Source organism: Bombina bombina, chromosome 1 (assembly GCF_027579735.1).
Source record: "Bombina bombina isolate aBomBom1 chromosome 1, aBomBom1.pri, whole genome shotgun sequence".
Classification (NCBI taxonomy): Eukaryota; Metazoa; Chordata; class Amphibia; order Anura; family Bombinatoridae; genus Bombina; species Bombina bombina.
In genome coordinates this window covers 564,601,821-564,627,802 of record NC_069499.1, presented here as the reverse complement: position 1 = coordinate 564,627,802, position 25,982 = coordinate 564,601,821, and the positions used below count along the sequence as shown (strand labels likewise).

General features: G+C 36.7%; 1 protein-coding gene across 3 annotated transcripts in view; it reads left to right on the top strand.

Moving 5' to 3' along the window:
• ITGB2 (integrin subunit beta 2) overlaps nt 1-25,625 on the top strand; it is a 408,255-nt gene extending 382,630 nt beyond the window's left edge. For all 3 annotated transcript variants that reach the window (XM_053698768.1, XM_053698767.1, XM_053698769.1), the window contains exons 16-17: nt 20,915-21,081; nt 21,500-25,625. In XM_053698768.1, coding sequence (XP_053554743.1) covers nt 20,915-21,081; nt 21,500-21,562 — 230 coding nt within the window. In that variant the 3' untranslated portion in view covers nt 21,563-25,625. The remainder of the gene's footprint in view (nt 1-20,914; nt 21,082-21,499) is intronic.
• Nucleotides 25,626-25,982: the final 357 nt, after the last annotated feature.

Here is a 25,982-nt window from a genome sequence, read left to right as displayed (position 1 = left end):
AAGGGAAGATGTGACCATATGGAATATCAACCCCTGGTAACAAATCAATTGGGCAATCATAAACCCTATGTGGAGGTAAATTAGTTGATTCTTTTTTATCAAAAACGTCAGTGAAAGTGGAATATTTGATTGGGTAAGGTGGAGCAGTATCCAACAATAATTGTTCCTGATGAAGACATGTATCAGTACAGTAGGTGGAGTTAAACAAGACCTGTGAAGTTGACCAGATTATTGTTGGATCGTGCTGTTTAAACCAAGTTATACCTAAAATAATAGGATATAAGGGGGAAGGAATTACATCAAAGGTTACAAATTCTGTATGTAGGGCCTGTGTAGTAACCCTTAAGGGGATAGTATGGTACATAATAGGCCCTGAAGTAATTTCTTTCCCATCAACAAAACGGAGGACACTGGGTGTACTTTTTGTAATGGGTGGTATTTTATTTACAACAGTGAAGTGGTGATCGATATAATTGTGACTTGCACCGGAGTCAAGGATTGCCTTGGAGTGAATTCGGTGGTGTTCCCACTGTAACAAAATAGGAAGGGAGCAATGGTTAGTCTGTATCTGATTAGCAGGTAAACAAAGTTCTGTGAGTCTTTGCTTACCCTTCCTGTGTTGCAGCTGGAGGCAGTCTTTAACAGAGTGGTCTATGCCCCCACAGTACATACACAGATCTAGGTTTTTTTCTCCTCAGCTTTTCTTGAGGGGTTAGGGGTCCTCTGATGAATCCCAATTCCATGGGGGTTTCAGCAGCCCTAGGTGGAGGTCTTTGTGAGTGAGTGATGGGAGGATGTGCTGTTTGTTTGATATTAATGTCAGCATGTGTCCTTCCTGAGCGTCTTTCTCTTATACGCCTGTCCAAAGTTATGCTAATTTCTATTAAGTTGTCTAAAGTTTCGGGAAGTGGCTGCCTAGCTAGCTCGTCTTTGAGAGCTTCAGAGAGCCCCAGACGGAACTGATTCCGCAGGGAGAGGTCATTCCACTGAGTATCAGGCGACCATTTTTTGAAATCTGCGATATAGTCCTCCACTGGCCTTTTATTCTGGCGCAGGGATCTCATTGCAGTCTCAGCTGATAACTGCTTGTAGGGATCATCATAAAGCTGACCCATTGCCGCAAAGAATTGCTCTAATGAGTAAAGTATGGGATCGTTGGTCTCAAAGAACAAATTAGCCCAAATGCGTGGCTCCCCACGTAGATAGGAGATAGTAGTGAGTACCTTTAGGTGCTCATTAACATATGTTTTTGGTTTCAATTGAAAGTACAAGTAGCAAGAATTCCTAAATTCTCTAAATTCGGTTCTTTGTCCGCTAAATGCTTGTGGTGGGTTAGGTTGTGGCTCATGTGAGGTGTGAGTTAGTCTGATGGCTTCAAGTTTTTCATTTATGTATTGTTTTAGTGAGGTGTTTTCAGCTTGTAGGACAGTGAACCCCTTAGAGAGATTCTCTACTGTTTGTGTTAGAGCCTCAACGTGTGCTACTAGGGCTGCTGGGTCCATAATGAGGCTTGGTTATTACTGTCAGGAGTTTCTAATACTCAGAAGTCCCTGCAAATAAAAGGGTACATAAGTATAGGACCTCAACTGCAGCTTTAGTGATGTTGAGAGGTGAAAGTGTGATCCTTCAGTAGTGAAGTGGAGGCAGCATAAATTGCAGTATCAACCAGTACACTTCACTTTATTATGCGGTTCAGTTAGTCAATAGCTGAGACAGGTGAGCTGTAGGCTCTACTCAGTACTGTTCCACTGTACCGTAATAAGAATTAAATAGCAATTGCCAAAACACTCAGTTAAGTATTAATGTAAAAGATAGTAAAACCGTTTTTAATTAGTTATATGAAAGTAAGTATTCGACCTAACAAGATTTAGTGCGTGTAATGAGTTAAATTGAACTGATCAGGCAGTTGTGCATTTCATTAGGAGTTGTATGGTTAAACGTTTCAAGTAATAGATGTACCTTGCATAATTGGTGGTTCAGCGGTTAGCGCAACTTACCGATACAGTACAAAGTAAAGTCTCCGCTCTGGTTGATAAAGCAGTTAGATGTTTGTTTGGAGCAGTAACGGAGAGATTTGTTTGTTAGTGTGCCGTGCTCGGAGCGCTCCTGTCTCAGCAAGGGCGAGACTCTGCATGTGACGTCACCGCTAGTTCAGTGAGTAGGGAGGAGTGGCTGAGAGAACAGACAGGCTGTAACCGTAATCCTCAGTAGAGTTGCAGTAACGATGTGTAGCTTGCATGAGAAATAGCCAAGCACTGAATATGAGGTCCTGTATTACTATATAGGGGAATGAGAGGGAGGTGTTCTTGTAGATGTGAAAGAACAGCATAACCAAAGGATAGGTTAGAGAAGCAGGTGAGAAGATATAATATGACAATATATATGCATTTGAGCCCTTTGCAGTCAAGTAGTAGTAGCACAACGTCATTCAATTACTAGTGGGAATATCACTCCTGGCCAGCAAGAGGAGGCAAAGAGCACCACAGCAAAGCTGTTAAGTGTCACTCCCCTACCCTTAATCCCCAGTATTTTGACCAAAGGGAAATGGAAAAGGAATAGCACAAAGGTGTAGAGGAGCCTGAGGTTTAGTAAAAAATAACTGTCTTAATAAAGGGTTGGGTTGTGGACTCTCCATATGCATAAAGAAAGAAATTTATCAGGTAAGCAGAAATTTAGTTTTTTTTCCCTAAGATATGGAGAGTCCATGATGTCATTCAATTAATAGTGGGAACCAATACCCAAGCTAGAGGACACAGAATGAACAGGGAGGGAGAACAAGAAAGGCAGACCTAAAAAGAAGGCACCACTGCTTAAAGAACCTTTCTCCCAAAAAAGGCCTCAGCCGAGGCAAAAGTATAAAATTTGGGTAATTTGGAAAAAGTATGCAGAGAGGACCAAGTTGCAGCCTTGCAAATCTGTTCCACACAAGCTTCATTTTTGAAAGCCAAGAAGAGGAGACAGCCCTAGTGGAATGAGCTGTAATTCTCTCAGGAGGCTGCTGTCCAGATCTTTAAGGGCTATTTGTAGTTTATTGTAGGTTAGGTTTTTTTTTGGGGGGGGGGCTTTTTTATTTTCATAGGGCCCTTAGATTAGGTGTAATTAGATTAAATCTTTGATCATTTATTTTTTATTTTTTGTAACTTAGTTTTTATTTTTTTGTGTAACTTAGTGTTTGTTATTTTTTGTAACTTAGTTGTTAGTTTTTTGTAACTTTGTAATTTTTTAGCGTAGATTTAAATTATTTGAGTAGGGTTAGGTGTTTAAATATATAACATAGTTAATTTAATTTGTAGTTTAATGTAATTTTAGTATAAAAGTTAGGGTAGATTAATTATTAATTTAATATAGTTTAATGTAATTTTAGTATAAAAGTTAGGGTAGATTAATTATTGATTTAATATAGTTTATTGTAATTTTAGTATAATAGTTAGGGTAGATTAATTATTAATTTAATATAGTTTATTGTAAGTTTAGTATAATAGTTAGGGAAGATTTATTATTAATTTAATATAGTTTAATGTAATTTTAAAGGTAAGTTTAAATTTATTATAAAATAGGGATGAGTTAATATTTAATATAAAGTTAGCGGGTTGTTAGGTTTAGGGGTTAATAGGTGAATTTAGTTTATGGCGATGTGGGCGGCTGGCGGTTTAGGGGTTAATAACTTTATTTAGTTGCGGTGGGCTCCGGGAGCGGCGGGATATGGGTTAATAACATAATGTAGGTGGCGGCGGTATAGGGGGCAGCAGATTAGGGGTTAATAACATAATGTAGGTGGCGGTGGGCTCCGGGAGTGGAGGGATAGGGGTTAATACATTTATTAGAGTTGCGGTGGGCTCCGGGAGCAGCAGTTTAGGGGTTAATAACTTTATTTAGTTGCGGCAGGACCGGGGAGTGGTGGGATAGGGGTTATTAACTATTTTAGAGTGGCGGTGGGCTCCGGGAGCGGCGGGAAGGGGGATAAACAGTTTAGTATAGTGGCGGTGCTTAGTGACAGTATACAAATAAAGCTGGGAAAAAGCCGAAGAGCAGCGAGATCGATGACTGTTAGCTAACAACAGTCCGCTGCTCATCGCCCCGTACTTGGTGCTTGGCTTTTTGACAGCTTTTTTGTTAAATATGGAGAGCGTATTCAGGTCCGCGGCCGCGATGTTAGGTGATGTCAGGTGAGCGTATTGGTGCCGGCGAATGCAGCACAGTTGACGGCTTGATAAATAGGCCCCAATATCTATGGAATGCATTGGCTCAAACGGAGCCTGCTGCAAAACTTTAAGAACAAGATTAAGGCTCCAAGGAGGAGCAACTGGTTTAAACACAGGCCTGATTCTGACCAGGACCTGACAAAAAGATTGAACGTCTGGCACATCCACCAGACGCTTGTGAAACAAAATAGATAATGCAGAAATCTGACCTTTCAGAGAACTGACTGACAACCCTTTCTCCAAACCTTCCTGGAGAAAAGACAAAATTCTAGGAATCCTGACCCTACTCTTAGACAAGCCCTCTGATTCACACCAATATTTACGCCATACCTTATGGTACATTTTTCGAGTAACAGGCTTGCGAGCCTGGATCATGGGCTCAATGACCGAATCCATGCTTAGACAAAACTAAACATTCAATCTCCAAGCAGTCAGCTTCAGAGAAATGAGATTTGGATGGAGGAATGGACCCTGAATTAGAAGGTCCTTCCTCAGAGGAAGCCTTCAAGGTGGCAGAGATGAAATCTTCACTAGGTCTGCATACCATATCCTGCGAGGCCATGCAGGAGCTATTAGAATTACTGACACTCTCTCCTGTTTGATATGAGCAATGACTCATGGAAGGAGTGCAAATGGAGGAAACAGGTATGCTAGACCAAAATCCCAAGGAACCATCAGAGTATCTATAAGGGAGGCCTGCGGATCTCTTGACCTTCAACAGTACTTTGGAAGTGTGGCATTCTGCTGAGAGGCAATCAGATCCAACTCCGGTACCCCCCATTTGAGGTTTAACCTGGAGAACACCCCTGGATGAAATGTCTGTCTGATCAGGAAATCCACTTCCCAGTTGTCTACTACTGGAATGTGGATGGCAGACAGACAACAATTGTGAGCTTCCGCTCACTGAATAATCCGTGCCACCTCCTTCATGGCTAAGGAACTCTGAGTTCCTCCCTGGTGGTTGATGTAAGCCACTGAGGTGATATTGTCCGACTGGAACCTGATAAACCGGGCTAAGGACAACTGAGGCCAAGCCATCAGAGCATTGTAAATTGCTCTCAACTCCAAGATGTTTATGGGGAGAGTAGACTCTTCCCGAGTCCATAGTCCCTGCACCTTTAATGAGTCCCAGACTGCTCCACAGCCTAGCAGACTGGCGTCCGTGGTCACAATTACCCAGGAAGGTCTCGGGAAGCATGTACCCTGATACAGATGCTCTCGAGAAAACCACCACGGGAGAGAGTCTCTTGTCGACTGGTCTATATCTATCCTCTGAGACAGATCTAAATGGTCTACGTTCCATTGCCTGAGCATGCATAACTGCAGAGCTCTCAAATGGAATCAAGCAAATGGAATGATGTCCTTGGAAGCAAACATCATACACATTACCTCAATACATTGAGCTACCGATCGCCGAACAGTAGACTGTAGAGAGAGGCAAGAAGCAAGAATCTTGGATTTTCTGACCTCCGTCAGAAAAATTTTCATAGATAGAGAATCTATTATGGTTCCTAAGAAAACAACCCTTGTAGCTGGAACAAGGGATCTCTTTTCCAGATTCACTTTCCATCCGTGGGAATGTAGAAAAGACAACAATATCTCTGTATGAGAGTTTGCTTGTTGAAAAGATGGCACCTAAACCAATATGTTGTCCAGGTATGGTGCTACTGCAATTCACCGAGACCTGATCACTGTCAAGAGAGCCCCCAGAACCTTTGAGAAAATTCTGAGAACTGTGGCAAGGCCAAATGGAAGAGCCACAAACTGAAAGTGTTTGTTAGAAAAGCGAATCTCAGGAATTTGTGATGATCCCTGTGGATGGGAACATGAAGATACGCATCCTTCAGGTCTTTGGTCATCATGAACTGACCCACTTGGACCAAAGGAAGAATGGAACAAATGGTTTCCATTTTGAAGGATGGTACTCTGAGAAATTTCTTGAGACAGATCTAGAATGGGTCGAATAGTTTCCTCTTTTTTTGGGAACCACAAACAAATTTGAATAGAATACTAGAATCTGTTCCATTACTAAAACTTAAACTATGACTCCCAGGGAGGAAAAGTCCTGAACACAGTTCAAGAATGCCTCTCTTTTAATCTGGTTTACAGATAATCTTGAGAGGTGGAATCTGCCCCTGGGAGGAAAAGTCTTGAATTCTATTTTGTAACCCTGAGATACTATGTCCACAGCCCAAAGATCTGGGACATCTCATATCCAAGCTTGATAAAACAGAGAAAGTCTGCCCCCCCCACACTTGATCCGATCCCGGACCGGGGGCAAACCCTTCATGCTGACTTAGACTCAGCTGTGGGTTTCTTTGATTGCTTCCCCTTATTCCAAGACTGATTGGTTTTCCAAGAAGACTTGGACTGTTCCTGCTTGGAAGAAGGAAAGAAGACTTTCCTTTGAAGTTACAATAGGAACAAAAATTACTTCTTGTCTTGTGATAGAAAAGACCCTTTTCCACCCGTAATATCAGAAATTATTTCGGCCAGACCGGGCCCAAATAAGGTCTTACCCTTGTAAGAAAGCGCCAAAAGCTTGGACTTAGAGGTAATATCTGCTGACTAAGATTTTAGCAACAAAGCCCTGCGGGCTAGGACAGTGAAGCCACACATCTTGGCTCTCAGTCTAATAACTTGCATGTTAGCATTAGAAATTAAGGCATTGGCTAGTTTGAGAGCCTTAATCCTATCTTGGATCTCCTCCAAAGGAGTCTCTACTAAAATTGATTCAGACAAGGCATCGCACCAATAAGATGCCGCATTTGTCACTGTGGCAATACAAACTTCAGGTTGCCATTGAAGACCCTAATGAACATACATCTTCTTCAAATAAGCTTCCAGCTTTTTGTCCATAGTATCCTTAAAAGAGCAACTATCCTCTATAGGGATCGTAGTTCTCTTAGCCAGAGTAGAAATAACCCCTTCTACTTTAGGCACCGTGCGCCATGAATCTTTATTGGAGTCAGCAACAGGTAACATCTTTTTAAAGACAGGAGATGGGGAGAAAGGCATCCCTAGCTTCTCCCATTCCTGTGTAATAATATCTGTCACACGGTCCAGATAAGAAAAAACTTCCACAGAGGAAGGAACATCATAGTATTTGTTAAGTTTAATAGATTTCTTAGGGTTGACAGCAACATAAGTATCAGAGTCGTCCATAGTAGCCGATACCTCCTTTAACAGTACACAAAGGTGTTCAAGCATAAATCTGAAGTTTACTTCTTCAGTATCAGATGAAGGAATTATACTGTCCGATTCTGAGATTTCACCCTCAGAGGCTATTGACATATACTCCTCATCAGACTTATGAGGGAGGACAACCTGCATAGCAGTAAGAGGAACAGAAACCTTACTACCTGAATGTCTAATTTTTCTCTTTCGTTTCCCCAGCAAAGGAATAGCAAATAATGCTACAGATACTGCAAAAAATACCTGTGCAGCAATTTCTTCAGGCAAATAAACTCCTCCAGGAGGCTGAGAGGAACTGCAGGGCAATATATATGTGATGCCATAGAGGCTTGGGACGTTTGAGGAGAAAGCTGTGGCATAGCATGAACAGCATCATCCTGAGAGATAGACTCAGAAACAAAAGCTTATCTTTACATTTCAAAGTCATTTTTAAACATGAGGAACAAAATCGTATAGATAACATAATTTGGGCCTCAAGACACAATAAACACTTATCCATAGGAGCAGACTCCTGCTCCATGACTAAGCCTAAGAAATTCCCCAAAATAAAGAAATGACAAGCTAATAAAAAATTTAAATTTATTGCTGTCACCTTAAATTTTCAATTTTGCATTGTCACTTTAAATGATACAATTTAAACACTATCGCTTTAAATTTATAAAGAGCGGATTAGCGTTCAAACAAATCATCCTCAATTAGCACCTCTGCACCACAGCAGACTGAGGTGCCCTACCTGCCCCACTGTAGAAAAATTGACAGCCGTTTACAAGTCTTTGACTTCTCACTTGAAGGCCATACAGACTGTAAAACAAACTGCTCAATAACTGCAGTTTTTGGAAATAGAAAAACCGGTCTGTCTAAACAATTAAAAACAAACTGCCACATTGTTTTTATCCCTCAATTAGCACCTCTGTATTATTAAATAAAGCAAGAGCCATAAAAGAAAAATAGGTTAACTTCTTCCATACCATGAAATAAATTAACCCTCAAGTCTCCAAATCACATAAATAAGTGCCTGCCCACTGCCATAATAAAATCCTACATTAAGGATTTAAAGTCCCAGATAATAATGCAGAGAAATGTTTTCTAAGTGCCAGTCCCCAATACCTAGAAGACAAAAGCACTTACCTGCATCTAGCTGTCCGGCAGGGAGACAGCTCACAAGGTGTGAGAGGATACATACTCCTTACAGAGACCTGTCGAAAAAGAAAGAACTAACGGCTAGATTACGAGTTGTGCGTTAGGTTAAAAAAGCAGCGTTAAGAGGTCCTAATGCTGCTTTTTTAAGCCCGCTGCTATTATGAGTCTTGCAGGTATAGGTGTACCGTACACTTCTTTGGCCTTACCGCAAAACGACTTACGTAAACTTCATAAAGTCTTTCTTCTATGGGACTTCCATAGCGCTGATATTACGAGTCTGTCCTGGGAGGCCAAAAAGTGAGCGGTACACCCTACCCCCGTCAAGAGTCCTAACGCATTTAAAAGTCAGTAGTTAAGAGTTTTATGGTACAACGCCGTAACATAAAACTCATAACTAAAGTGCTAAAAAGTACACTAACACCCATAAACTACCTATTAACCCCTAAACTGAGGCCCTCCCACATCGCTAAAATAAAATTTGAACCCCTAATCTGCCGCTCCGGACACCGCCGCCACCTACATTATATGTATGAACCCCTAATCTGTTGTAATCTGCTGACCGCAACATCGCCGACACCTACATTATATTTATTAAACCCTAATCTGCCGTCCCCAATGTTGCCGCCACCTACCTACACTTATTAACCGCTAATCTGCCGCACCCAACGTCGCCACCACTATATTAAAGTTATTAACCCCTAAACCTATACAGAAAATCAGTAAGAAACTGACAAAGGGTACAAATGTAGCACTCTGTGAACGTATTAGTATAACACAGGAGGTGAAAGAAAAAGAAAAATTAAAATATAACTTTTACTAGATCAAGTTAAAAACAGGGGATTTACAAACAATTTAAAAAAATTGAAAATTTGGATCCACTACCTATTGGCCAGGTAATGTCACTGCTGGCTAATGGAGACAAACACCCTCGTTAGGTTAATGTATGGTCTCTTTATAAATCAAATGACAGGGTTATCCCTTGGTATGTTACTCTGGGTAAAGATGGCCCCTGATTGGGGTGGGTTTAAATAAACACTCTAGCCTTATGAGTTTTGATGACTACTGTATTACCCACAATACTAAAAAGACTAGGAAGTCTTAGAAACTCTTATTTATTACCTGTTGATACCACAATAAATTGTACTTGGGTTTCCTTAAATATTATTGTGAAGAGTCAGTTAGATAAACTCTAATATTGGGTTACCTTTTATTACCGTTTTTGTTATCACTGATAAGTATATAGGTTGGTAGTGGTATATATGGTAATACCTGCAGTACTATAGGAAGTAAGAAGTCTGATAAACTCCTTGTTTTACCTATTAATACCGTGATAAATTATACTTATGTTTCCATGAGTGTTATTATAAAGAGTCAATTAATAAACTCTAATAGTAGGTTACCTTTTAAAACCGTTCATTAAATATCACTGGTTAGTATCTAGGTTCGAGGAGATTGGACCTTTATGTAAATATTGCCTTATTGGTACCACTAGTAATACTGTGAATAAGGTAGACTTTACCTATTTACCACTATTGCTTTATAAATATCTTTGGTAATATATGGATTTAGATAAGTCTAGTCCAATGTTTATATTACCTATGAGTAATCAAAGTTTTTTGTCTAGCTAGTATTGCTAGATAGCTTGCACTAGACACCGCTAATGCGGCAACAAGATTTTTATACCATTATTCCATTGTCATTTAAATAAGGTAGTGAATCAACAAATTAAGTTAAAAACAACAAGTAAGGAAGAACGGGGGGACGCCACTGACGCGTTTCGCCGTGGTGGCTGTATCAAAGGGCAGTCTCACAATGTCTTCGTGAGATTTAAATACCCTTGAGTGTTAGCAGATTGGCTGTTAGAGAGGGCCTTGGTTGTATCAATGTATTTGATTGGTCATGGCAGTGGGTGTGCAATGGAAGATACATATTGATTGGTTCATTTACCACAGTCATTAATTTCTGTTTGTGTTAATAATATTATTATCTGCTTAAGTTTGACAATATTATTTAGCTGGCCGCGTGGTCTTATTATGCCTAATAAGAAATAGTACAAGTATCACATATTTGTTTATGTATAATGGTTAATTGATTACGTTGGTCGCCATCATAGCCTTTCTATTATTGGTTGCCGAATTTGTCAATCATGGTAAGCCAAATTGTGAAGATAGAGACACGAGTGGTGATTGGTCTAACAGAGCTCTCTATCTAGCGTTCGTGTCTTGTTGTTCATACCTACGTCATCTTTACTCTGTGGCTTCGCTATCACGCTCTCATATCATGTTATTGGATAACGGACCTGTCCATCATTGTGTCACTCGGGACTCATTCTGTATTGATATCCCGCTCCTATTTAATAACTATGATGAATTGGTAATCGTGTTTATTGTGGATTATATGTATTGCATATTGATTTTTTTGTACATCATATACTGATTTGAATTTTCTACTTGAGATTGCGATGTTCGTAGTTACTAGTATCCATCATCTTGTCTAATTTAAAGCATACCATGAGTTTGCTTGTCATTTTATTTATATTACATATCTCCCTATTATATATTCAGAGATTTCCTACTTTCTGGTAACTGATATCTAACATAAATCTGGTGAAAAAGTGAAAAATAAAATACAATAAATTAAAAGAAAAACGTGAAATTATGTGTGTTGTGTGTCTAACTGTCATTAAATAAATAAAAATAAAAATAATAAAAATGAGTGAAAATATTTTGAATATTAAATTGTGCTACTTGAAATGATGTGTGATTTATAAAACTATTGAGTCAGTGTGTAACTTAAATAATAATAAATAAATAGAACATTTATTAGAGAACATTTTTTCATATGCAGTGCTGAACATATTGTGAAAGTGTACATAACATTAAGTGCTAAAAATATTGTGACCATATAAATTAAATTCTGGTCAGTGATTAGAGCAATACTAAATAGAATTGCATAATGGTGCTAAGGACTTAATAATACTTGGTGTTAAAATTGTGAAAATAGGATCCATCTATGAAACATATGTGTATTGTAAGGGTGTATATATAGTTCCACATAGTGATATACCCATGTAAAATAATTAAGTTGACATTAAATTAGTTCAACCTCTTAAATATAGTATGGTACATTTGTATAAGGATTTTATGATTTTAATCCATTGAAATGTTGACTAAAAATATCCTTCTATAGTTCTGTGTGATGCTCTTATTTGGGCAAAAATACATAATAGTTATTGTTCTCATTAAGACCATATGGATTCACAGAATTAAGCATATAAATCCATTTGCATTCTGCCTGAAGTAATGCATCTTCTAGGTCTCCTCCTCTAATTCCTAATGATATTTTTTCTAGGCCAAAGAAAGATAGAAAATCTGTATTAGAATCGTGTTTATGCAGAAAATGTTTGGCTATCTGTGTGATTTTTTTGCCTTTTTTAAGGTCTGATTCAGCATTTCTTATATTACACATATGTTCGCCCACCCTCTTTTTGAGTAGGCGTGAGGTCATACCTACATAGTTTAATTTACAACTACATTGTAGTACATATATCACACTTGCAGTGGTACATGTGATATGTTGTTTGATGTAGTGTGTTTTTCCAAATCTGTCTTTGATTTGTTCAATCTGAAAAGTATTTGGACAGTACGTGCAATTTCGGCATGGATAGTTGCCAGGATATGAAATTTTAGCCTTCTTCCTTACAAAGTGACTTTGGACCAATCTGTCCTTTAGATTCCTAGACCTCCGATAGCAGATAGAAATTCTATCTCCAAGACTTTCACTCAAATCCGGGTCATTCTGAAGAATATACCACGATTTTTGTATGATGTGTGTTACATCCTTAATCTGTGAGTTGAATGTGGTTATTAGTCTTGTTTTGTTATCCTTTCTCTTAGGTTTGTCATTTAAATAAGGTAGTGAATCAACAAATTAAGTTAAAAACAACAAGTAAGGAAGAACGGGGGGACGCCACTGACGCGTTTCGCCGTGGTGGCTGTATCAAAGGGCAGTCTCACAATGTCTTTGTGAGATTTAAATACCCTTGAGTGTTAGCAGATTGACTGTTAGAGAGGGCCTTGGTTGTATCAATGTATTTGATTGGTCATGGCAGTGGGTGTGTAATGGAAGATACATATTTTTGATCAAACTGAATGATAATAACATCAATGTCAAATTAACATATGAATGCAGTCAAGTAGAGGTAAACTTTCTGGATTTAAAAATAACCAAAGATGAGAGTGGCAATCTGACAACTGATCTGTTTCGGAAACAAACTGCAACAAATTCTATTCTACATCACAGCAGTGCTCATACCCAAAGTACTCTCAGATAGTTACCAGTAGGTGAATTTTTAAGAACACGTAGAAACTGTTCTTCAGATTCAATATTCAAAATTAGAGCAAAGGAATTGGAAACCAGATTGAAAGCGAGAGGCTACAGTAATAGAAGCCTGAAAAAAGCCAAATATAGAGCCTTACACACCCCAAGACAAGATCTTTTATTTCCCAAACCTAAGAGAAAGGATAACAAAACAAGACTAATAACCACATTCAACTCACAGATTAAGGATGTAACACACATCATACAAAAATCATGGTATATTCTTCAGAATGACCCGGATTTGAGTGAAAGTCTTGGAGATAGAATTTCTATCTGCTATCGGAGGTCTAGGAATCTAAAGGACAGATTGGTCCAAAGTCACTTTGTAAGGAAGAAGGCTAAAATTTCATATCCTGGCAACTATCCATGCCGAAATTGCACGTACTGTCCAAATACTTTTCAGATTGAACAAATCAAAGACAGATTTGGAAAAACACACTACATCAAACAACATATCACATGTACCACTGCAAGTGTGATATATGTACTACAATGTAGTTGTAAATTAAACTATGTAGGTATGACCTCACGCCTACTCAAAAAGAGGGTGGGCGAACATATGTGTAATTTAAGAAATGCTGAATCAGACCTTAAAAAAAGGCAAAAAAATCACACAGATAGCCAAACATTTTCTGCATAAACACGATTCTAATACAGATTTTCTATCTTTCTTTGGCCTAGAAAAAATATCATTAGGGATTAGAGGAGGAGACCTAGAAGATGCATTACTTCAGGCAGAATGCAAATGGATTTATATGCTTAATTCTGTGAATCCATATGGTCTTAATGAGAACAATAACTATTATGTATTTTTGCCCAAATAAGAGCATCACACAGAACTATAGAAGGATATTTTTAGTCAACATTTCAATGGATTAAAATCATAAAATCCTTATACAAATGTACCATACTATATTTAAGAGGTTGAACTAATTTAATGTCAACTTAATTATTTTACATGGGTATATCACTATGTGGAACTATATATACACCCTTACAATACACATATGTTTCATAGATGGATCCTATTTTCACAATTTTAACACCAAGTATTATTAAGTCCTTAGCACCATTATGCAATTCTATTTAGTATTGCTCTAATCACTGACCAGAATTTAATTTATATGGTCACAATATTTTTAGCACTTAATGTTATGTACACTTTCACAATATGTTCAGCACTGCATATGAAAAAATGTTCTCTAATAAATGTTCTATTTATTTATTATTATTTAAGTTACACACTGACTCAATAGTTTTATAAATCACACATTATTTCAAGTAGCACAATTTAATATTCAAAATATTTTCACTCATTTTTATTATTTTTATTTTTATTTATTTAATGACAGTTAGACACACAACACACATAATTTCACGTTTTTCTTTTAATTTATTGTATTTTATTTTTCACTTTTTCACCAGATTTATGTTAGATATCAGTTACCAGAAAGTAGGAAATCTCTGAATATATAATAGGGAGATATGTAATATAAATAAAATGACAAGCAAACTCATGGTATGCTTTAAATTAGACAAGATGATGGATACTAGTAACTACGAACATCGCAATCTCAAGTAGAAAATTCAAATCAGTATATGATGTACAAAAAAATCAATATGCAATACATATAATCCACAATAAACACGATTACCAATTCATCATAGCTATTAAATAGGAGCGGGATATCAATACAGAATGAGTCCCGAGTAACACAATGATGGACAGGTCCGTTATCCAATAACATGATATGAGAGCGTGATAGCGAAGCCACAGAGTAAAGATGACGTAGGTATGAACAACAAGACACGAACGCTAGATAGAGAGCTCTGTTAGACCAATCACCACTCGTGTCTCTATCTTCACAATTTGGCTTACCATGATTGACGAATTCGGCAACCAATAATAGAAAGGCTATGATGGCGACCAACGTAATCAATTAACCATTATACATAAACAAATATGTGATACTTGTACTATTTCTTATTAGGCATAATAAGACCACGCGGCCAGCTAAATAATATTGTCAAACTTAAGCAGATAATAATATTATTAACACAAACAGAAATTAATGACTGCGGTAAATGAACCAATCAATATGTATCTTCCATTACACACCCACTGCCATGACCAATCAAATACATTGATACAACCAAGGCCCTCTCTAACAGCCAATCTGCTAACACTCAAGGGTATTTAAATCTCACGAAGACATTGTGAGACTGCCCTTTGATACAGCCACCACGGCGAAACGCATCAGTGGCGTCCCCCCGTTCTTCCTTACTTGTTGTTTTTAACTTAATTTGTTGATTCACTACCTTATTTAAATGACAATGGAATAATGGCATTACCTGGCCAATAGGTAGTGGATCCAAATTTTCAATTTTTTTAAATTGTTTGTAAATCCCCTGTTTTTAACTTGATCTAGTAAAAGTTATATTTTAATTTTTCTTTTTCTTTCACCTCCTGTGTTATACTAATACGTTCACAGAGTGCTACATTTGTACCCTTTGTCAGTTTCTTACTGATTTTCTGTATAAGTTTGCCTATAGGTACAAGCACCTATCCCTATCAGACATATTATATTGGAGTATACTAATACCAAGTATACTCACCACTCTATGAATTAGTAGGGGAACGTTAAAACACACCAATAAATTGAGTAGTGCCATTGTCTCCTTTCTTGTCTATATAACCCCTAAACCTGTCAAACCCTAAACCAAACACCCCCTAACTTAAATATCATTTAAATAAATCTAAATAAATATTCCTATCATTAACTAAATTATTCCTATTTAAAACTAAATACCTATAAAATAAACCCTAAGCTAGCTACAATATAACTAATAGTTACATTGTAGCCAGTTTAGGATTTATTTTTATTTTACAGGCAAGTTTGTATTTATTTTAACTAGGTAGAATAGTTATTAAATAGTTATTAACTATTTAATAACTACCTAGCTAAAAAAAATACAAAAGTACCTGTAAAATAAAACCTAACCTAAGTTACACTAACACCTAACACTACACTATAATTAAATAAATTAACTAAATTAAATGCAATTACCTAAATTAAATTAAATTAAATTAGCTTAAGTACAAAAACAAATAAACACTAAATTACAGAAAATAATAAACAAATTACAGAAATTTAAATTAATTACACCTAATCTAATAGCCCTATTAAAATAAAAAAGCCCCCCCAAAATAAAAAACCTCTAGCCTAAACTAAACTAACAATAGCCCTTAAAAGGGCCTTTTGCAGGGCATTGCCCCATAGTAATCAGCTCTTTTACCTGTAAAAAAAATTACAAACAACCCCCCCAACAGTAAAACCCACCACCCACACAACCAACCCCCCAAATAAAATACTATCTAAAAAAACCTAAGCTCCACATTGCCCTGAAAAGGGCATTTGGATGGGCATTGCCCTTAAAAGGGTAGTTAGCTCTTTTGCCGCTCAAACCCTAATCTAAAAAATAAAACCCACCCAATACACCCTTAAAAAAACCTAACACTAACCCCCTGAAGATCGACTTACCGGGAGACGTCTTCATCCAAGCCGGGCGAAGTGGTCCTCCAGATGGGCAGAAGTCTTCATCCAGACGGCATCTTCTATCTTCATCCATCCGGCGCGGAGCGGGTCCATCTTCAAGACATCCGACGCGGAGCATCCTCTTCATCCGACGACTAAAACAGAATGAAGGTACCTTTAAGTGACGTCATCCAAGATGGCATCCCTTAGATTTCGATTGGTTGATCAGCCAATCGGAATTAAGGTAGAAAAAATCCTATTTGCTGATGCAATAAGCCAATAGGATTGAGCTTGCATTCTATTGGCTGATTGGAACAGCCAATAGAATGTGAGCTCAATCCTATTGGCTGATTGGATCAGCAAATAGGATTGAACTTCAATCCTATTGGCTGATTGCATCAGCCAATAGGATTTTTTCTACCTTAATTCCGATTGGCTGATAGAATTCTATCAGCCAATCGGAATCTAAGGGACGCCATCTTGGACGATGTCGGTACCTTCATTCTGTTTTAGTCGTCGGATGAAGAGGATGCTCTGCGTCGGATGTCTTGAAGATGGACCCGCTCCGCGCCAGATGGATGAAGATAGAAGATGCCGTCTGGATGAAGACTTCTGCCCGTCTGGAGGACCACTTCGCCCGGCTTGGATATAGACTTCTGCCCGTCTGGAGGACCACTTCGTCCGGCTTGGATGAAGACGTCTCCCGGTAAGTCGATCTTCAGAGGGTTTTATTTTTTAGATTAGGGTTTGAGCGGCAAAAGAGCTAACTGCCCTTTTAAGGGCAATGCCCATTCAAATGCCCTTTTCAGGGCAATGGGGAGCTTAGGTTTTTTTTTAGATAGTATTTTATTTGGGGGGTTGGTTGTGTGGGTGGTTGGTTTTACTGTTGGGGGGGTTGTTTGTGTGTTTTTTTACAGGTAAAATAGCTGATTACTTTGGGACAATGCCCCGCAAAAGGCCCTTTTAAAGGCTATTGGTAGTTTAGTTTAGGCTAGGGTTTTTTTTTTATTTTGGGGGGGGGGGCTTTTTTATTTTAATAGGGCTATTAGATTAGGTGTAATTAGTTTAAATTTCTGTAATTTGTTTATTATTTTCTGTAATTTAGTGTTTATTAGATTAGGTGTAATTAGTTTAAATTTCTGTAATTTGTTTATTATTTTCTGTAATTTAGTGTTTGTTTTTTTTGTACTTTAGTTAATTTAATTTAGGTAATTGTATTTAATGTAGGGAATTTATTTAATTGTAGTGTAGTGTTAGGTGTTAGTGTAACTTAGGTTAGGTTTTATTTTACAGGTACTTTTGTATTTATTTTAGCTAGGTAGTTATTAAATAGTTAATAACTATTTAGTAACTATTCTACCTAGTTAAAATAAATACAAACTTGCCTGTAAAATAAAAATAAATCCTAAGCTGGCTACAATGTAACTATTAGTTATATTGTAGCTATCTTAGGGTTTATTTTATAGGTAAGTATTTCGTTTTAAATAGGAATAATTTAGTTAATGATAGGAATATTTATTTAGATTTATTTAAATTATATTTAAGCTAGGGGGTGTTAGGTTTAGGGTTAGACTTAGGTTTAGAGGTTAATAACTTTAATATAGTGTCGGCGACGTTGGGGACGGCAGATTACGGGTTAATAAATGTAGGTAGGTGGCGGCAATGTTTGGGCTGGCAGATTAGGGGTTAATAAGTGTATGCTTAGGGGTGTTTAGACTCTGGGTTCATGTTAGGGTGTTAGGTATAGACATAACTTTTATTTCCCAATAGGAATCAATGGGGCTGCGTTAGGGAGTTTTACGCTGCTTTTTTTGCAGTTGTTAGGCTTTTTTTCAGGTGGCTCTCCCTGTTAATTCCTATGGGGAAATCGTACATGAGCACGTTACACCAGCTCACCACTGACTTAAGCAGCGCTGGAATTGGAGTGCAGTAATGAGCAAAATTTTGCTCAAAGCTCACTTCTTGTCTTTTAACGATGGGTTTCTGAAAACTCGTAATACCAGTCTGTAGGTAAGTGAGCGGTGAGGGAAAACTGCTTGTTAGCACCGCACAGCCTCTAATGCAAAACTCGTAATCTAGGTGAAAGTAAACCTACTCTACTTTATATACCATGGCAGCAATGTGTTAGGAAACAAAGCAAGGACTACCTCACAACTTTCTAACTGCTTTAAAGGGGAAGTAAACTTACAAACTAATGTTATATAATTCTGCATATAGTGCAGAATTATATAACATTAGCTTACCGGCACATTTGTACTTTAAAGTATTTCAGAGAAATTGTATCTAAAACCTCCTTTTACCAGAACGCCACTCCTTGCTCTACTGAGCGGGTCTGGTTTTTACACAGCGCATCGTGGCAACACTGTCTAGTCACAGTGTGCCCAGCCGCGCCGTTAAAATTAATGTAGCTCGCTCCCGCTCTGGTCTAGTAGTGGGAGTGAGCTACATTCATTTTAATGGTGCGACCGGGCACACTGTGACTAAACAGTGTTGCCGTGATGAAAAACCAGACCCGCTCAGTGGAGCAAGGAGCGGCGTTCTGGTAAAAGGAGGTTTTTGATACAATTTCTCTGAAATACTTTATAGTATAAATGTGCCGGTAAGCTAATGTTAAATAATTCTGCACTATGTGCAGAATTATATAACATTAGTTTTTAGTTTACTGCCCCTTTAAAGCCACCATTACTTTACTGAAGAGATTAACGTGGACTACAGCTAGACCCAAAAATCTTGCTTGTAGTGAAAGAAATCCAATTTTCTTCAGACACCAAAACTTCACCTCCTCCATTGACAGAGGCAAAGAGAAGGACTGGGGATTATGGGCAGGGGAGTGACACTTAAATCGACACTGAACCCAAATTTTTTGTTTCATGATTCAGATAGAGCATGCAATTTTAAGCAACTTTCTAATTTTCTTCTATGATCAATTTTTCTTCGTTCTCTTGCTATCTTTATTTGAAAAAGAAGGCATCTAAGCTATTTTTTGGTTCAGAACCCTGGACAGCACTTGTTTATTGTTGGGTGAATTTATCCACCAATCAGCAAGAACAACTCAGGTTGTTCACCAAAAATGGACCGGCATCTAAACTTACATTCTTGCTTTTCAAATAAAGATACCAAGAGAATGAAGAAAATTTGATAAATAGTAGTAAATTAGAAAGTTGCTTAAAATTGCATTCTCTATCTGAATCACAAATATTTTATTTTTGGTTCAGTGACCCTTTAACAGCTTTGCTGGGGTGCTCTTTGCCTCCTCCTGCTGGCCAGGAGTGATATTCCCACTATTAATTGAATGACATCGTGGACTCTCCATATCTTAGGAAAGAAAGCATATTTATGCAATATTCATATTTAATAAAGTGTTTACTTGTGTATTTACTGTAAATATTTCAAATTCCAATGTTTTTCACATAGGGGAATATGTTCTAAGTATTTTTAAATAGACATTCCTATATATATATATATATATATATATATATATATATATATATATATATATATATATATATATATAATCATCTATATATATATATATAGATATATATTTTATAAAAACCAACATCATACAGTATATAGAAATATGTATTTAAGAATAAATAGAACATATTCTGCCATGTGAAGAACATTGGAATGTGAAATATTCATATTTCATATCGGGTTAGCGCACTTGAGAAAACGCAATTGGGTTTGTGAGACTTGTTGGGTGTTAGGGTTTTATCCACTTTCTGCGCTCCATTGAAGTCTATGGGTAATAAGTTAACGCGGGAGTAATATTCGTACTTTTGCTTTTTGTGCGTGCACAACGGAGTTAATGCGCGAGTGGGAGCTACTACTGCTTCACTTGTAATATATAGCCAATAGCTTTTCCATATTTAATACTCAGTTACTGAAATTTTCAGTATACGAAGAGATTTAAACAGGAAAAGTCGCAATTTCAACTAACAAAATAAAGTTAAAGTTGATATTTCCTCACAATTTAATACACCCTAAAGGTAAAATGAATATTTGGGAAAATACTAAAGGAAATACAATTTTACAGTAAAATATCCCTTTAATTACAGAAACCATAAGCATAAAACTCAGCGCAAGGGATTTGTTCAGCTAGCTCCCACAGAAAGTTTTTTTCTGTGCTTAATTAAACTACCTTTTATGTTTGTGAACATGTGTCCCTGTACTAGTATAAATCTATAACTAGACCTGTGAGAATTCATTCCTAGTAATCAGTGGTGTACAGACATGCAGTTTTTAACCATTTCAATTCTAATTGAACACTAATCTTTGCATGCAAATGTATGTGTGTGTGTATATATATATATTTATATATATATTCTAACAAGTTTCAATTTATTTAACCTTTAACTCATGTTTACATTTTGTAAACAACTTCCTTAATGGCATTGTCCTTCGCCATCTTACCAATTGAGATCACAATTCATTTTCTTTCTTTTTCTCCCACTAAAGAATGCCCTGAAGCACCAAATGTCATTGCGATAGTAGGGGGAACCATTGCTGGAGTAATCCTTTCTGGAATAATTGCTCTCCTCATTTGGAAAGGTGTGATGGAAGCAATAGATCGAAAAGAATACAAGAGATTTGAGGAAGAACGAATGAAATCCAAAGGAAAAGAGGTACGTTTCTGATTAATATAAAGAAGAATTATATGTAAATACAACAGGTCTCAGTAGCAAAGAAAGGTGCTTTTTCTCTAAACTTGTATTAATACACATTATTTAAAGTACATTTTTTAAAAAAAATATTTTCCTTTTATTGACAATGATTGATAGGTGGCATTATAAAGTAGCCAGAGGGCATTATAATGTGGCCAGGTGGTGGAAGTGTAATACTTTGCAATATTATAAGGTTTTCAGTTTTTTATAAATGTTACTTAAAGGGACACTGAACCCAAAAAATTTTCTTTCTTGATTCATGATAGAGCATGAAATTTTAATCAACTTTCTAATTTACTCCTATTATCAAATTTTCTTCATTCTCTTGGTATCTTTATTTTAAATTTATTTTATAAATTTTCTTTTTCTTTTTTTGCAGGTTAACAATCCCTTGTTCCAAGATGCCACCACCACTGTTGCAAACCCCATGTTTAATGAATGAAAAATAAACTAAAAACTTCCAGCAACAACCAAGAAGAAACCCCATTTTGTTATTTCCATTATATTTGTATTGGGCTTTAGTTATATTCTTGACTTTCCCAAAAACATAAGCTAATTTTTTTCTGAAAACCAGCAGGATCTTCATGAGATCACATTTATACACAAATCTGAGGACAGTTAAAAATGTACTGTATGTGGGGCATTTTATTGCAGGACAAAAGAAAAAATCCACAACATTGATTCATTTATTTAAAATGCAGTTTTGTATAAATGGACATTTTCTGAAAAGAAAAAAAAAATCTTTTAATCTCATTGTGAATAGAAGCCTGAGCAAACTGAAGTTGAACGTCATGCACATAAGATAAAAGCTAGTTCAGGAGGTATAATTACAATGCATCTCAAAGCTCTGATTTGCACATTTACATGAACCACTTCCTGTCATGTGCTTCCTGTCATTCTCAGCAACTTGTGCTCACTTTAATGTTGCTATAAAACCATTGCTCTTTTATATAATAACCCTAGTGAAATTAAAAATCCCTGTCTCTTTTTTTCTTACCACTTTCCTCATTTGAGTGTATCACTTTTCTCTATAAACTCTGTTCTTCCTAGGACTGTCAATGAAAGATGACGCAGCCCTTTAAAATATACACCTCATTTAATCCTTTTTATACACAATGCAGTCCCTCATTTATATGCAAATGCTCTTTGCCCTCAATCTCTCAGAAACTGCCAACAAAAACCACATCAAGTGCCACCCAGTCCACTGCGCCTTGAAATTTATTGTCCATTACCTCTTTATTTAAGTCCATTAAAGATCTCAGAAAGTGAAATAAGGTTTTCAATCTATTTCCCCTGATGTATTGTTATTATAGCCAAGGGGGCATATTTAAGAAGGTGCGAGCGGACATGATCCAATATTGTGGATCATGTCCGCCGCCCATCGATAAATGCCGACAGTATACGCTGTTGGCATTTATCATTGCACCAGTAGTTCTGGTGAACTGCTGGTGCAACGCCGCCCCCTGCAGATTCGCGGCCAATCGGCCGCTAGCAGGGGGTGTAAACCCGATCGTATTGGATCAGGTTGATTTCCGGCGATGTCTGTCCACCGCATCAGAGCAGGAGGTCAGGTTATGGAGCAGCGGTCTTTAGACCGCTGCTTCATAACTTGTGTTTCTGGCGAGCCTGAAGGCTCGCCAGAAACACGGGGCAAGCTTGATAAATAGGCCCCTATTTTTTTGGGGGTTTTTTAGATTTTTTCCTCTTACCCAATTATACCACTTATGCAGACATTCCAAGTCTTCCTTACCTGCTTTCTATTCCCCAAGGGAATATGTTAGCCCCTATAATCAATAATTATTAGTGTTTGACTGAAGTTTATTAAAGGAACACCTTGTTATTACAAGACATGTCTGTTGTGTTGCTATATAATTACATATCATCCAAGTCTTATTGTTTTGAAAACAATTAACATTCTTTTTACTGTAATTATTTTCCAATAGTCAAACTCCTCCCACCATTTGCCTTATTTGGAAGAGCCAATCGGGGCGACAACAAGGCTAGTTACTGTTGTAAAGTTAGTATAAAATGAATTTTTATTTGCAGTTGTTATCAGTTTAATCCAATTAGGGAAATATTTGTTGCAGGGTTAGCCTTGTGATGTCAGTCTGGGGCATTTATTTCAAGGTCTGAGAATTAGAAATTGCTCAATTTTTATAGTTAAATTACATGAAAAAGGTGCAAAAATAAATAATGAAATATATTGCAAAGTGTTTTCATTATGCAAAAATATCAATGTTTTTACTGTCCCTTTAACAAACTTCCAAAGCTAATAAACAATTTCTAATCAAAGCTGTTGCCCAGCAGCAAACTGTGTCTATCTCGGATCCTAGACTCACTTTTCCATCTACTCTCAAAGTATGTCATTTTTGGTACCACTTTGTCTCACCTATTACCACCTGTTATGTTAAAGCAGAACAAAAGCTTTATTGCCTCAATTGTTAATCTATACCTGGAAAATAATTATCTAATGTGGGTCCAGTATCATTCTACACTGATAAGAGAAAAATATCCTTATTCTTATTTGTTCACCCCCAAGTAAACGTTATAACAGAGTGCTTCCCAAACTTTGCCTGGCAGTTTTTTTCCATCACTTACAGATTCTATCAAGTTACCAATATCAGAATCCTTGGTCAGTAATAGGGATGGGTGAATGTTTCTAAAAATTTGAAATTTAAAACAAATTTTGATACATTTGTTCGTTCAAATCGAATTTCAAATGTTTATTTTGCATTCTAACATTTATTTTTGAATTTTCGCTTTCGAATTTTTCAATAACATTCGAAAATATTTGTTGGAATAATAGAATGTTTAGCTATGTATTTTATATCACATTCAATTTTGAAATGTAATAGTCGAATTTGAATGTCACATTCGAATTCAAATGTCACATTCAAATTCGAAATAGTATTTCTAGTCTAATACTGTGTTTTATAAATGTAATTTTCGAATTTGAATGTCACATTCGAAGTCAAATGTCACATTCAAATTCGAAATAGTATTTCTAGTCTACAACTGTGTTGTATAAATGTAATATTTGAATTTGAATGTCACATTCGAATTTGAATGTCACATTCGAATTCGGAATAGTATTTCTAGTCTAATACTATGTTTTTTATAAATGTAATATTTGAATTTGAATGTCACATTTGAAAACTGTAAATAACATTTGATAATATAATTTTTTCGAATTCGAATTTCGAATTCGGAATAGTATTTCTAGTCTAGTACTGTGTTTTATAAATGTAATTTTCGAATTTGAATGTCACATTCAAATTCAAATGTCACATTCAAATTCGAAATAGTATTTCTAGTCTAATACTGTGTTGTATAAATTTAATATTTGAATTCGAATGTCACATTCAAATTTGAATGTCACATTCGAATTCGGAATAGTATTTCTAGTCTAATACAATGTTTTTTATAAATGTAATATTTGAATTTGAATGTCACATTTGAAAACTGTAAATAACATTCGATAATAGAATTTTTCTGAATATTCATTCTTATCAACATTCAATTATGTAAATCGAATTTCTACAATAACATTCATTGTAAGATTCGAATTCTAATATAAACACATTCGCCCATCCCTAGTTAGTAATTGTTCTATCCAAGCCCTTTCATGTTTATACAAAATTCTATTCTAAATATTCTTTGGGGCATATTTATCAATGTGCCTAGCGGACATGATACAAAGTAGCGTATCATGTCTGCCGAACATCGATAAATGCGGACAGCATACGCTGTCTACATTTATCATTGCACCAGCAGTTCTTGTGAACTGATGTTGCAATGTCGCCCCCTGCAGATTCGCGGCCAATCGGCCGCTAGCAGGGGGTGTCAATCAACCCGATCGTATTCGATCGGGTTATTTTTTGTCTGAGGCCTCAGAGCAGGCGGACAAGTTATGGAGCAGCGGTCTTGTTTGATGCCCCTTGTTAAGACATTGATAAATATGCCCCTTTGTCTTAACCCCAGGTCCACACACCTACCACATTATCCCATTTGACTTGCAAGGTTTTTTTTATTGCGTGCAGCACAAGAAAAATACTGATCCACTTACGTCTGACTTAACTGTTGTAACCCCTTGATTGACCTACCACCCTACAGAATAGCCTGACCTCCCCCGTCATTCACCATATTTTTGTTTTTGCCTGTAGGTTCCTACAATATTTGTTGTGGATTAGGGACCAAGAAAAAATATCTTTATGCTGACCAAGCTATCACAGAGTAGAGTAAGGTAGCGTGAACGTCTGAAACCCGCAGGCCCACGATTTCAGAGTTAAATTACAGGCGCAGCAGGCAAAATAAAATACATTGAAGCATTTTATGTGGAATAATATACTGAATGTAATGCACTTTTAAACTGTAAGCTCTTGTAAGAGCAGGACATTCAAATCATTTCATATGTGCATTGGTGTTTTACATTTGTATTATACACCCTAAATTGTGCTTTGGAATACTAAGGTATTTTACAAATAAAGAAAATTATAATCCTCAAATTATCTAATTACCTTTCATCTTCTGACCAAATGCTTCCTGGATAATTTAAATGCAGTACAGTTCACCACCTGACATCTGATTCACTTCTGATTGCAGTTTCTTTTATATAATTATTTTATTGAGAAAAATATTTTTTCTTTACTTTCTGCACTGCAAGAGACAAAAGTTTCTGCTCTTTTTCCCTAACATATGATAGGAATTGCAATGCTTTGTCATAAAACTCTAGTTTAGTGTAATGGCAGATATCTTATTATTTATTGTACAATTTTGCAATTTAAATTATTTATTTTTTTGCATTTTGCATCTCTGTTTAAAAAACCATAGCCATAAATAGAAACAGAAACATAGGTTTGGTG